This window comes from Glycine soja, chromosome 14 (assembly GCF_004193775.1).
Source record: "Glycine soja cultivar W05 chromosome 14, ASM419377v2, whole genome shotgun sequence".
NCBI classification, from domain to species: Eukaryota; Viridiplantae; Streptophyta; class Magnoliopsida; order Fabales; family Fabaceae; genus Glycine; species Glycine soja.
Genome location: NC_041015.1, coordinates 35,664,319 through 35,679,890, shown reverse-complemented (window position 1 = coordinate 35,679,890; position 15,572 = coordinate 35,664,319). Strand labels below are relative to the sequence as shown.

General features: G+C 35.7%; 1 protein-coding gene across 1 annotated transcript; it reads left to right on the top strand.

The window, feature by feature from the left end:
• Nucleotides 1–10,160: 10,160 nt before the first annotated feature.
• On the top strand, nt 10,161–10,562 carry LOC114384032. The gene has a single exon (XM_028343715.1). The coding sequence runs from the start codon at nt 10,161–10,163 to the stop codon at nt 10,560–10,562; it is 402 nt and encodes a 133-aa protein (XP_028199516.1).
• The last annotated feature ends 5,010 nt before the right edge of the window (nt 10,563–15,572 follow it).

Below are 15,572 nucleotides of genomic sequence, written 5' to 3'. Positions count from 1 at the left end.
AGTGTGGGGGATTTGTACTTTGTTTTATGAAAGTTCCTTTGTTTTCGTCATTTAATTTTCTTGTGACTTGTTAAAAAGAAAAAAATAGAAGAATACAAATGAAAGAAAAAAATGTAGAAAAGAAAAAAAAAATAAAAACAATAAGAAGAAAAGAAAAAAAATGGGAGTATAAAAAGCAAAAGTTCAAAAAGAAAAAAATGGTACAAAGAGAAGAAGAAAAAAATGAATGAAAAAAAGGGTGTGTTAATTCATTTTCATTCTTGTAAGTTCTTGTTATTTTAATTTTGTTGTTATCCACTTTGTTTCTAACCCTCTTTTTACTTGTTGACTTACTCTCCATTGTCCCTCTTTTCCTTTAGTTTTAGCCTAAATATCCTTCTCATATCCATCCTTACCTAAGCCATACATTACAAGCCAATAATAGTCCTTTTGATGCATGTGCATTTCAAGTTGAATGGATTAGAATCTAGTCAAAATTTGGATGTGCTAGTTACATGTGGTGCTTGAGTGTAAACACAAACCCATACACATTTGGTAAGGTTGAGTTTTGTTCCTTGAGAGATTTCTATCACCATGGTACATTCTTAATTTTGACTTGACTACTTGTTCGCTTTGCAATTTGTGATCATGTGTTCATGCATTGCTTGTTACCTTGAGACCATTCTTCCATTTTCCATCTCTCTCATTTTTGTGCATTGTTAGGATCCATTCAAAAATATGTGTGCCTTGTTCATACCTTCTTTTAGTGTGGTTCTTTTCTTAGTTTGATTTCTTTTTCTTAATCTTTCTTTTAGTTTTGCACAGGACTGCACACGATAAAGTGTAGGGGAATTTGATTGAGCATTTGTAGTTTAATATTTTTCTATTCTTCTTAGCTCAATTGACATCTCTTTGACCCTTATTTCTCACCTTAACTCAGTTTTGGTCTAAGGCAAATGATTGAGCTTAATTGAGAATTGTAGTTAAATTTCAAATTTTGTGCTTACTTGACCTATCTGCCTTGTGCAGGGCCTAGAGGACATCAGAGAACTCCAAATGGAGCGTGTGAGTACTCCTTGGAAAGTTGAGAAAAAATCCTCAATTTTTTCAGATATAGGATTTGGTCAATTTTGCCATCTCAAGGGTCAAATTAAGCTTGGAAGTCAGAATCTCTGCATTTGAATAATTGGGTTGGGCTTTTGGTTTGTGTAATTAGTTTAATTAGGTAGATTAGATGGGCCTAATCAAGGCTCATTGTTAGTCATATTATACGACTAACTTTTGTATAGAAAACTTTTACAAAATGTATATAAATCCCCAATTTATAGTTCTTTTGTAGGATTGTAAATAGATTTTGCTTTGTTTTGATCTCTGCTCATTAGAAGCCTCTTTATATGGAATTAATGTTAAATTCTCTTCAATTTCAGTCAAAAAAGGAGCAAATTTGAAGAAGTGCCAAAGTGGATGTCGCGATAAGCGAGCTCCGTGCGCTTAGCGCGTATCAGCAGCTAAGCCCAGCACAAGAGTGCTTAGCGAGTCAAGGGAATTTGGAAGGTGTTGGATCGAGTGGCCTCAGAATAATTAAGAAGGGGGGTTGAATTAATTATTCCTAAACCTTTACTAATTAAAAATTTACTCTTCTAAGGCTTTTACTCTGTTGTTATGTAAATGAAGAACAGAAAAGAAACTTAACCAAAAGTAAAAGCGGAAATTAAAGTGTACAACGAAAATTAAAAGAGTAGGGAAGAAGGAGACAAACACACAAGAGTTTTTATACTGGTTCGGCAACAACCTGTGCCTACATCCAGTCCCCAAGCGACCTGCGGTCCTTGAGATTTCTTTTCAACCTTGTAAAATTCCTTTACAAGCAAAGATCCACAAGGGATGTACCCTCCCTTGTTCTCTTTGAACAACCTAGTGGGTGTACCCTCCACTAGAACTGATCCACAAGAGATGTACCCTCTCTTGTTCTCAGTCAACAACCCAAGTAGATGTACCCTCTACTTGTACCACAAAGGATATACCCTCCAATGTGTTAAGACAAAGTTCTCAGGCGGTTAAACCTTTGAAACTTTGTGAATGGGGATACAAAAGAATTATTAGGCGGTTAGTCCTTTGAAATCTTTTGTATATGGGAAAGGGAAGAATCAAAAGAATTCTCAAACTGTGTCGTTTTGAATTCTTTGACAAGGGAGAAGGGAGACACAAAAGAATTCAGGTGGTTAGTCCTTTGTTCTTTTGGAAAAAGGAGAAGAGAGACACAAAAAAATTCAGGTGGTTAGTCCTTGGTGAATTCTTTTTGGCAAAGGGAGAAGAGAATGAAAAAGATGAATAGCACAAGGTTTCAAGGTTTGGAAAACCAGAAAACTTTGAAAGGCTTTTGGCAAAAGGAAGAAGAAGAAGTTCAAAGAGACTCATAAATCAATGTGGAAAAATTGCTTGTGTAAAGAATGAATTGGAAAAGATAGATTGATTTATTTTAAATGCAAAACAAAGCCTTGCTTTTATAGACTCTTCATGTCTGGTCAAGAGAACCATTAGAAGAGTTATGACCTTTAGAAAAACTTAAAACCAATTTGAAAAAGTCAAAAACTATTTGAAGAGTTACATCTTTTGATTTGTTCAGAAACTATCACTGGTAATCGATTACCAAATCAGTGTAATCGATTACACAAAGCTTTTTTGTGAAAGAATGTGACTCTTCACATTTGAATTTGAATTTCAACGTTCAAGCACATTGGTAATCGATTACCAAAACATTGGAATCGATTACAGCTTTTTGAAATCAATTGGAACGTTGTAGATTCAGTTGAAAGCTTTTTGAAAACCATTTTGCTACTGGTAATCGATTACAATAATATGGTAATCGATTACCAGAGAGTAAAAACTCTTTGGTGAACAGGTTTTGAGAAAAATTCATGTGTACTCAGTTTTTGAAAAAACTTTTTAATACTTATCTTGATTAAGTCTTCTCTTGATTCTTGAATCTTGAGTCTTGAATCTTGATCTTGATTCTTGGAACTTGAATCTTGAAACTTGATTCTTGAACTCAACTTTCCTCTTGATCCTTGAAGTGTACTTGATTCAATCTTGAACTCATTTTTGATTCTTGAGATCATCATCTTTGTTATCATGAAGTGTTCATCATCTTTGTTATCATCAAAACTCTTTGAATCAATCTTGATTCATCATGAAGCTTGTTTATACATAAGGGCATATGCTACGCAAGCTCGCGCTTAGCGCGATATCAGCTCACTAAGCGAGTCGTCTGTCGCTTTCCAGGCTCAGCGCGAGATTAGCGCTAAGCTCAAATTCACTTACTCGTGCTAAGCGCGAAAATGACGCTAAGTGCGACATCTAGTTTTTTTAAGCCCTTTTTAAGCCTGATTTGCACAGAATTGGAGATAGATTTTTGAAGAGAATAATCACCACAGAGAGCTCTGGGGTGTGAACTTCAGAGAACGAAGAAGTAGAGCAAGGAGCCAAGTTTCCAACTTTTAGAAAGATTAGGGAGCTTTTGAGTGATTGTGAGGTGCCAAGAGGTCGATGAGACATCCCCCCTCCTGTGTAAGCAGGCAATTTCTCTTGATCCCTTTCTTTATTGTTAAAGGAGTTTCCTTGCCATGGAAGGCTAAAACCCTTAGCTGAGGATTTCTATTGAACAGTTGATGTAAAACCTGTTTCATATCTAATTAAGTGTGTTTTTATGTGTTCATTGCTTCTATTGGTGCTTGATCGCGCTTAGCACGATATCTGCTTGCTAAGTGAGTCGTCTGTCGCTTTCCAGGCTCAGCGCGAGATTAGCGCTAAGTACAAATTCACTTACTCGTGCTAAGTGCGAAAATGATGCTAAGTGCGACATCCAGTTTTTTTAAGCCCTTTTTAAGCCTGATTTGCACAGAATTGGAGAGAGATTTTTTAAGAGAATAATCACCACATAGAACTCTGGGTGTGAACATCAGAGAACGAAGAAGCTGAGCAAGGAGCCAAGTTTCCAACTTTTAGAAAGATTAGGGAGCTTTTGAGTGATTGTGAGGTGCCAAGAGGTGGATGAGACATCCCCCCTCCTGTGTAAGCAAGCAATTTCTCTTGATCCCTTTCTTTATTGTAAAAGGAGTTTCCTTGCCATGGAAGGCTAAAACCCTTAGCTGAGGATTTCTATTGAACAGTTGATGTAAAACCTGTTTCATATCTAATTAAGTGTGTTTTTATGTGTTCATTGCTTCTATTGGTGCTTGATCGCACTTAGCACGATATCTACTCGCTAAGTGAGTCGTTTGTCGCTTTCCAGGCTCTGCGCGAGATTAGCGCTAAGCACAAATTCACTTACTCGTGCTAAGTGCGAAAATGACGCTAAGTGCGACATCTAGTTTTTTTAAGCCTGATTTGCACAGAATTGGCGAGAGATTTTTGAAGAGAATAATCACCACAAAGAGCTCTGGGGTGTGAACTTCAGAGAACGAAGAAGTAGAGCAAGGAGCCAAGTTTCCAACTTTTAGAAAGATTAAGGAGCTTTTGAGTTATTGTGAGGTGCCAAGAGGTGGATGAGACATCCCCCCTCCTGTGTAAGCAGGCAATTTCTCTTGATCCCTTTCTTTATTGTAAAAGGAGTTTCCTTGCCATGGAAGGCTAAAACCCTTAGCTGGGGATTTCTATTGAACAATTGATGTAAAACCTGTTTCATATCTAATTAAGTGTGTTTTTATGTGTTCATTGCTTCTATTGGTGCTTGATCGCGCTTAGCGCGATATTAGCTCGCTAAGCGAGTCGTCTGTCGCTTTCCAGGCTCAGCGCGAGATTAGCACTAAGCTCAAATTCACTTACTCGTGCTAAGCGCGAAAATGACGCTAAGTGCGACATCTAGTTTTTTTAAGCCCTTTTTAAGCCTGATTTGCACAGAATTGGAGAGAGATTTTTGAAGAGAATAATCACCACAGAGAGCTCTGGGGTGTGAACTTCAGAGAACGAAGAAGTAGAGCAAGGAGCCAAGTTTCCAACTTTTAGAAAGATTAGGGAGCTTTTGAGTGATTGTGAGGTGCCAAGGGCATTGGATAGAAGACTCCAAGAAGATTGGGCCAAAAATGCAAGAGAAGGCCCTAGGGTTCTCATGAGCCTTAGGGTAGATTTCGGGCCCATGGGCTAAGTATGAGCCCACTTATCTTGGTACATATTAGATTAAGGTTTCATTAATTTTGGGCCTTGTATTTAGGGCTCCATAATGTAGGTAGGGTACCCTAGAAATATAGGATTTTTCAGCCCTTGTATTTTAGGGCACCTAGACTAGTTTTTGTATTAGGGGTAGTTTTGTAATTTCACATGCACTAAGTGGATATTTGATGTGTGTGGTTGGAAATAAATTTAATTGAATTGGTAGAAGCCCAATCCAATTAAATTTTAGAGGGGGAGGTGAGCATTTGCTTACTACACCCCATTGCCACATCATATAGTCACACTTTGTGCATGTCCTTCATGCTTTTCATGCCTCATGACACCTAAGCACACTTAGTGGAGAATCTTGGAATTGATCTTGGATTAGTGGGCTGAACCATAACTAAAATTCACTAATCATAATTAGTGAAATTTTGGCTCCACAAATTCAATTTCAAATTCAAGTGATTATAATGCTGTTTAAATTAAGCCGAGTTTAACAAGAGGGATTTGAGAACAAAGATTAGTTTATATTATTCTAAACTTGCGAGACATCGAGGTTTAGTGCTTGAGCCTTCGGCATAGAACACAGGAACATCCTTAATTTGAGAAACATCTTTAATTGCATCAACTTGTTCGGTAGGAAGACCCAACACTTTTAGATCACTGTTTTCACACTTATTTGCTCACGTTTACTGCTTTTCAATTAGGATATATCATACATTTACTTCAATTCACATTTATTAATTTTTGTTTACAAAATGCCTGATTATTGAACAAAAATTTGCTAAATAAACAAGTTCTCTATGTTCGATACTCGGGTCATTCCGTTTTAATTAAATACTTGACGACCCAGTGCACTTGCCGGTTAAACCACTTCCGCATAAAACGAGTAATTACAAATTTTGGAAAAAGGAACTGTGGAAGGGGGTCAACACTCATACATTCCTTTTGATTAGTGTTAGTTAGTTAGTTACTAGTCACTCTATATACTAGTGCTAGTTAGTTAGAAAGGAAGTTTCTTCATTTTGTACAAAACTTGTTGTGCAAGCTTTCTCTTTTCTCTCAATTGTTCTTCATCCTTCTTCCTATTTTCACTTCTGTTCTACCATTTTCTTGCACACAATTTCGTGGCTTTTCCATTGGTGATGATCATGGCGGGCTAAACAATTAATCAATCTAAGGATCCACTCCAAGCAAGGCTGAATTTAAGTTCTGGTTTGGTTTTTCTACTCTTTGTGAATGTTCTTCTTTCTCTTCAATCCTATTTTCATTTTTCATGATAGTGATTATGTTTAGGATTGAAAATGGATTAGGTTATGAATTAATTTCCTAATTTCTAAATTTAATCACAAATTGTTTGGATGATTTTCCAACCTACTCTGCAATCTCAAACAATTTAGGGAGATTGATTCGATTGAACTTTCTCTAATGCATTTGAGTGAACTTTGACACTAAACATCATTCGTAGTAATTGTTATAATTTGATTTGCATTGTTTTGGTGAATTGGATTGATGCTTTTAATCTTGAATTGTATTTTGTTGTTTTTTTTTGTTTCTTGAACTTTGTTTTCGTGTATTTTTGCATTCCTTTATAGTCGCTTACAAACAATTTGATAAAATTTCCTCCCTTTCTGTTTATAAGTGAATGAATGTAGGAACCCTATTGAATCATATTTATGAGTTCGAACTAGGTTAATTTTGTACTGTAGATTCCTAGTTTTATTTATTTTTGGAACGATTCGACATTCATTATCAATAATGATGATATGAGATGATGTTGATGTTTATGATAATGTTGATGTGAGATGTTGTTAATATTGACAATGATATTGAGATGAGATGATGTCGATGTGGAGAATATCATTGAGATGAGATGATGTTGATGATGATAATGACATCAAGATGAGATCATGTTGATGTTGATGATGTCATTGTGATGATGTATGTCGTGTATGTACATGGGGGGTGCAGTGACCAAGTTGGATGTCCCTGGTGGGAGAAATAAAGTGGTTAAAGAGTTTTAAGCATCTCTGGTGGGGGATGACTTAGAATATTTAATTATCCACGGTTAGTGCATTGATGGTACCCATGTTTCATACTTCATACTGCATGGAAATAGTATAAACTTTGTCACCAAGTACTTGTAGTTTTTCATGAGGGAAAAATACTTGTACTTGGGGGCAAGTTTGGAACTCCCTTAAGACTCGGGCTAATCACCATGGGGGTGGGGGGAGGGGGGAGTTGCTTATGCATGACAGGGTGACCTCGACACTTGCTGCCTTATTTTCCAAAGTGAGAGTGTCACGTAGATACGCTTAGGCTATTTCCCAATTAATGGTACCTCATTACATTTGAGGGTTGAGGTCAGGTGCATGCATTATATTGAGCATGATTGATTGGAATTATGGAAAGCAGGTGACTACTTGTTGAGTGTTTGTTGGACTAATGGACTTTTGTATATGATTATGATATTTGTTAATGTTTTCTTACTAATCATGGTCATTTGATTTCCGTGTTAATTCTTTTTATAATAAACTCACCCTTGCAATTTTTGTACTGTGTGGTTGGTACCTGTGATGATCACAAACCTTTGTTTGTGGGAGTAGACAGACAACATTTGATTATATGGAGTGAGATTCTTTTGTTGGAGCCGCCAAGCTGACATGATGACGTTAGGATTATTTTGGGAGAGAGTTGCATTTTGTTAATCAACTCCTTCGTAGCTGATTCTATAGTTCTTTTGAATTGAGGATGTAAATCACAAATTTAATTATATGTATGAACTAATTTACTTTCCATCATGTGAATGATGTGTACTGAGTTAATATATATATATATATATATATATATATATATATATATATATATCCATTTAAGTATCTGTGTGTTGTTTGGTGAATGTATATCATGAAAAATTTACTCTCGTTTTTCAAAAGCAAATTAACGGAGTTTTCATTTAAAAATTAAAATTTACGTGGTTTAGAGTAGTGATATCGTAGTGACGAGGAGGGTTGTTACATTAGTGGTATCAGAGTCGGTCAAACCTTTCGACCAGAGAGTTGTGAGTTTGCTGTGTTTCTCTATGTATTTTGAGGTTGCCTTGTTGAATGTTTGATGTTTGAGCACCTGATTGTTTGATAGTTACTCTGGTTGTTTGTATTTAGAACTTACTGACCTTGTTGTGTTTCCATGAGTTATTGAGATTTGATTCGTGTAGTCATATGTTTATGTCCCTAATGTCTGCTATACCATGAGTTTTAATGCCTTGTCATGAGTAATCAGACTGGCCATCTGTATAATTTGTGAAGTGCAATGGGACGATATGACAAGTGGTTAAGGATACAAAGGATTGAAAATGAGTGTTAATGTCTCAATAGAGGACTGTTTTAGAGGAGTAATTTCTCGAGGTATCAACTCTCAAGAATAACTAAGTAGGAACTTGAGATAGGTGTAATTTTGTTCTGTTATTTTTCTTGTGTGTCTTCCTTCCATGTTGTCACTTCTTGGTGTGCATAGGGAGTGATGGCTATTAAGACTTTTGGCAAGCGTACCAATTGTCATTGTAGGTTTCACATTTATAAAAGAGTTCGTCTCCACAGGGACTTGAGTTACTTAATTCATTCGGATAAAGGTTATCAGTTTAATAGTTATGTACAACTTCAATCGAATGTTATTTGGTTTTGGTTTAACTAACTGAAAGTAAAAGAATAGTAAAACTAATAGATTTACAAAAATAACAGAATTAACGAAAATACAAAAATAATGGAATTAACAAAAATATGGAAATAACAAAATTCAGTGCATCGAAAATACGGTAATTGTGGAAACGATTTAAATTAATTCAAGAAAACATAGGATTGGACTTCATCGTTCATACCATTAGTATCTTAATAAGATTAACATATATAAATCATTTTCTAACATTACTGATGCATACATAATTATCCCAAGTCGATTCCTTACACTTGGAACCTAAGAACATTTACTAAATATCGATTCCTCGCATATACAGTAAATATCCCAGCACTACAATTATATTCTTATGCTTTTTGCAATCAAAACATTTATGCTCTATTCCTAGCAACATAACTTAAAGAATAAAATCATTCGATTCAAATTCTAAGATTACTTTCCAATTTCACTTAGAATCCAATTTCATGACACTAGTGATCAAATAGAATCAAACATTACAAGTAGAATGAAATTACCAATAATGAGTAGAAAAGTTAATACATATATAATATCAAAAGGAATACATAAGGGTATAAAGATTACATCCAATCCTTTAGAAAAACTAACCGATCATTGTGCAGAGGACAAGACTAACAAGAGAGATGACAAAGGAAGTGATCTACGATCACAACTCTACAACACCTCGGCTCCACTTTTCCTCTTCTCCTTCTTCTTCTACATTTTTCTACTTATTTCAGGCTGCTGGTATCTTTCTTTTCCTTTTCCCCTGCATGGTTATTTATAGGAAAATCCATCTAGAAACTCGCCCAGGCGAGCTTGTAACTTAGGCCTGAAGGAATCAGCTCACCCAGGCGAGCTAGATGCTAGCCTGGGCAAATTTATGGTCAGAAACCTTCATGAAATGACCATTTTGCCCTTCCTTAAAGCTTTGTTTCTGGATCCATCAAACAACCATAAAAAACCTACAAAATCATGGATGAATCTTTCATATTTAAGCAACAATATTAGTAAATATACAATATATATAAACAACTAGATTTAAGGGTAATTTGGAAGAAAACTATTACAATCAAAGGATAAGTGCTAACAATTTAATCCCAAAAACAACTAAAATTTGACACTTTTCAATGGCTGGATGGAATGATTGAGTGATAGCAAATGCTCTGTAAGCCTTAGCTCAGGCTTTGGGGAATCAGAATAGGGGAGAAACTGTTGAAGCTACTAAGTATCAATGATTGGACTACTTCCAACGGAACAATCCACCCGCTTTCAATGGAGGATACAACCTTGATGGTGCTCATAATTGGATAAGGGAGATTGAGAAAATCTTTCGAGTGATGGCATGTCCAGAGGGGAAAAAGGTTGCTTTTGGTACATATACTCTGGTGGAAGAAGCTGAGTATTGGTGGGAAAACACTTGCCAATGCTTGGAGGCTAAAGGTCAAGCTGTGACTTGGGAAATCTTCAAGAGGGTATTTTTGGAGAAATACTTTCCTGAGGATGTTAGGAACAAGAAGGAGATGGAGTTCTTAGAGCTCAAGCAGGGGAACATGACTTTGGTTGAATATGCAGCCAAGTTTAAGGAAATTATGAGGTACATTCCTCACTATCAAGGAAGAGATGGTGAAAGTTCAAAGTGTGTGAAGTTTTTGAACGGCTTGCGGCCTAAGGTGAAACAAGCTATGAACTATCAAGGTGTCTTTCAGTTTCCACTTTTTGTGATCATGTGTCGGATTTAGGATGAGGACTCCCGAGACAGGGAGGCCTATTGTAGGAGTACGAGCCCAATGAAGAATAAAAAGAATGGACCTCAAAATCAGGGAAAACCATACCCGACCCCTCGTAAGCAACATGGTAATCGCCCCAACAATCAGAGGACTCTTGCTACAAGGTTTATTGGTGGTAGTGGTAGCAAACCCACTACTTTCAAAACTCATGTCACTTGTTACAAGTGTGGTAAGCCAGGGCACATCTCCTCAAATTGTGTCGATAAAGACACGACATGACGTAGCTCCATGTAGAGCTTGTAGGCCTTGGATCTTCTTCATGAATGGAGTCCTATGCTTCTTGAAGTTCAATGGAGAAGGAAGAAAGATGATTGGAGATGCCACTTCAAGGAGAAGATGAGTCAAGAACAAGCTCACCTCCATAGAAAGCCATGAATAAGAGCTTGAAGGTAGGAGAAGATGAATGGAGGGAGAAGGAGAGAAGGAGCACGAAATTTTATGCCTCAAATGAGGTCTGAACTTTGAAGTGTAAGTCTCAAATGATCAAAGTTGAAAAAATGCACATACAAGGCCTCTATTTATAGCCTAAGTGTCACACAAAATTGGAGGAAAATTTGAATTTCTATTCAAAGTTCACTTGAATATGAATTTGAATTGGTGAAGCCAAATTTGGAGCCAAAATTTCAATAATTATGATTAGTGAATTTTAGCTATGGTTCAACCCACTAATCCAAGATCAAGTCCAAGATTCTCCACTAAGTGTGCTTAGGTGTCATGAGCCATGTAAAGCATGAAGGACATGCACAAAGTGTGACTATATGTGGCAATGGGGTGTAGCAAGCAAATGCTCACCTCCCCCTTAAGATGGTCCAAAATTTAATTGGATTGGGCTTCTCCCAATTCAATTAAATTTATCTCCCAACACACACATCAAATAGTGCACTTAATGCATGTGAAATTACAAAACTACTCGTAATACAAAAACTAGTCTAGGTGCCCTAAAATACAAGGGCTGAAAAATCCTACATTACTAGGGTACCCTCCTTACACTATGGAGCCCTAAATATAAGGCCCAAAAATAATGAAAGCTTAATCTAATATGTACAAAGATAAGTGGGCTCATGCTTAGCCCATGGGCTCAAAATCTACCCTAAGGCTCATGAGAACCATAGGGCCTTCTCTTGCATCTTTGGCCCAATCTTCTTGGAGTCTTTTATCCAATGCCCTTAGGGGGTAGGATTGCATCACGACCTATTTCAATTGTAGACAAAAGGAGCATATTCAGAGAGATTGCCCATATCCCAACAAGGACTAGAATAGTGGGGGTCTAAATGACCAAAATGGACGTCTGAAGGCCACAGGAAGGGTCTTTACTCTTACCGGTGCCAAAGCTTCGAAATCCAAAGATCTAATCCAAGGTAAATGTTTCACAAGTGGGATTCCCTCACTTGTGCTATTTGATTCCGGTGAGACCCATTCATTTACATCTTATTTGTGTGTAGAGAAACTTAAGCTTTCTATGTCTTCTTTAAATAAAGATCTGGTGGTAGAGACCCCAACTAGTGGTTTTGTGTTAACTTCTAATGTGTGTTTGAATTGTCCTGTGGAAATTTTTGGTAGAACATTTTTGATTGATCTGGAGTGATGGGGCTTGGCTAACAAGGAAAATTGTTTTTTCAAAATATTTAGAAGTAACTCAAAGGAAGGAAAGCATTTAGTCCATTTATTGAATTTTCATTCACTTCCTACAAATCCTTGATACCCTAGATTTTCAATTTCATACATACTTTTCTATGTCCTCAATTTTTTTATTTTTCTTTACTTCGCTTTTCTCTTGTTTTTATTTATTTTCTCTTTTTTAGATTTTTCCCTTTTCAATACTTTACAAGAGAGAATAAGGATAATACTTTCAACAATTTTTTACGTGATAGCTTGTTAGTACCCTTTATTTTGTTCCCTTTGAGTGGTGCATTGCCACTCCTAACTTATAACTTTTCCCAATTCCTAGGCCTATGTTCTCCCATCCTTTAAGTTAAGGGTAGTAACGAATATATAAACATATAAATTTCAAAGTTAGGAAATTAGAAAAGAAGACATCAATTAAGCTCAAAGTAAGGTGAAAGGGTAAACAATGTTAGGTAGGCTTTTTGGCTCTTGGCTAAACATGCAAACATGGACTTGATCATTTCAATGCATACAATTGCAATCAATCTACAAGAGATTCAATCAAAGTCTACTGTGAGTGAAATAAAAGTGTCTCTCAATATATAATTATATCACTATATGGATCACTCACCACCGGGCTAGGTCTACCTGTTGTTTTATTGCTTTCAATTTTTCATGCCAAACTCATTACACATCTTAATCAAGAAAAATCAATGGTTTTCACTTTTAGCATTTGAGTTCAACCACACAAAGAATTATTTAAGAACATAAATTTGTTTTATTTTATGGTGGGTTTGCAAGAAAATGGTGATGCTTCTTAATCACTTGTGTTTTCTTATCTTCCAGATAATGAACATATTTCCAAACTACCACACATATACTAAACAACTAAATTAATAAAGAAAAATTAACAAAAAGTAAAAGAAAGGAGGTAGATAAGGCTTCACTTAGGGCTGAAGAGCCCTTAACATCTCCTCTTATCCATTGCAGCCTTACCACCTCCATGGACTGCCAGTACATGGTCCTCCAAATGAGCTGGTCATTAATAAGGCTGCACATGATGAACAAAACTCAAAAATGCAAGTTAGTGCTATGCTACTGAGTGCTAATTTTTGTTTTTGAACTCCAAACTTAAAGCTAAAAATTATCCTAAATGAATGTAACATAAAAAGTAAGAGTTTGAAAGTTACGTTGCCTCCCAGTAAGCACTTCTTTAACGTCAATAGCTTGAAGTATGGCATGTGGATTGTCAAGGTGTTGTATGATGGTGTTGTTGGTGAGTCGTTTCATTGGGAAAATCTTTAATGCCTTGAATGTAGTAGAAATATTTTTTCTTGACCTCTCAAAGTGTGTAGACTCATTTATAAACATCGATGGTTACATGAGTGGTTCTCATGAAGGATCTTTCTAGAATGATTGGAACTTGCTGGTCTTCCTCTATATCCATGACAAAAAAATCAGTTATAAATGTTAAATGATTTACCTTTATTTTCACGTTTATCACTTTCCATAATGCTTTCTTTTTTAGAATAATCGGTAAATTGTAGAGTCATGTTGGTGGGATTTAGGTTAAGGCAACCAATCTTCTAAGAAAGAATGAGGCATGAGGTTGCAACTTGCACCTAAGTCAAGTAGTGCATGGTCGATAGATAGATTTCCCAATGTGATGGGGATGGTAAAACATCCCTTGTCCTCCAAATGTCTTGTGGGTCTTACTTGATGTAGCATGTCCCATGTGATTTTTTCAATAGGTGGTTCCTCCTTCTTCCCTTGTAGCATTTCTATGTATTTCTTGAATTTGGCGATCCTCTCATTGTTTTCTTGCTTATGGATGCTTAGCTTGCTAAAATTAAACAATGGAGGATTAAGTGAGGATTGCATACCTTGGGTTGAAGGGTTGGCTTGTGCTTTCATCTCTTCCTCTAGCATGGTGCTTTCTTCTACCTCTTCTTCTTCTTTACCTCCCACGTCACACTCTATGATGGAGATAATAGCCTTGCAATGGACCTTTGGGTTATCCTTAATTGTTGCGGAAAAGCCAATTGAAGAGGTTTGCAATTGTTTGGCCAATTTCCCTATTTGAGTTTCCATGCTTTTGATTGCGGCTTGGATGTTTTTGTGGTTGGTGATGACCACTTCGATGAGTTTGGTCAAGTCTTCTTCCAACTTTAAGATGCGGTCCCACAAATTTGGTCTTTGTTGTGGTTTGTTGTCTCCCACTTGGTTGTAGCTTCTATGTATATTTTGGAAACCTCTTTGTTGGAAGGCATTGTATATTCATTATTGTCCTCCCATGTAGTTAACCTCCTCGGTTGGTACCTTGATACATTTTGATGTTTGATGGCCTCCTCCGCATTTCTACGGTTCTCTCACTAGCCACCAAATCTTTAATTATGGTCTTCACTTGAGTGGTGGTTTTATTGAGGTAGTTTCCTCCAGTCGATGCATTGACCATCCTCCTACAATTGTTGGTGATTCCTTTCATGAACATTGAAATTTGCATGAATTGGTTGTATCCATGACAAGGGCAACTCCTTAGGAGGGCTTTGTATCTCTCCTATGCATCAAATAGCGATTTCGTTGGAGCTTGTTTGAAGTTGATGATGCCCTCCTTGATAGCTTCAACTATAGACTCAGGGAAGAAGTGATTGAGGAATTTGTCTTCAACTATATATTAAATTTTATACAATCTGAAATTAAAAATTAAAGATAACTATTTGAAAATTAAAGAAAAAAAAGAAAATTAAAGAAAAATCTACCAACTAAATTATAAATACTAAATTTACTAATCGAGATTAGAGATAAAAATTAAAAAACTAAAAAGTAAAAAGATATCTACATGTTATTCGAAAATTAAAATTTGGGAAGGAAAAATAAAATGCTGAAAATGTTTTCAAAATAATTAGATAATATAATTATAAAAGATATGTTAGTAAATAAAAAAAATGAAAATTACCATTAATTAAATAATATATTTATAGGAGAAGACTGAAATTAAAATTTTAAATTGAAGTGAAATATCAAATCAAATCTTAAAAGATATGGTAGATATTATTTGAATTTTCAATTTCAGAAAATTTACACTAACTACCTAGAAGATAAGATATATTTACAATCTAATAGAATCTAATTTATAACTAATTACCTAAGTCTAATATAAAACATATATACACCTACTCTATTTACTCTAATTATTATCTACTAATCTATCTACACCTAATAAAATCTATCTACAATTATCTATAACTATTTACAATTATTTACTAGTCTATTTACAAATATTTACAAGTTCTTAACAAATAAAAATAAAAATCCATTTATTCGCCATCAATAGTGCCAAAAACTTGTTAGGATTTT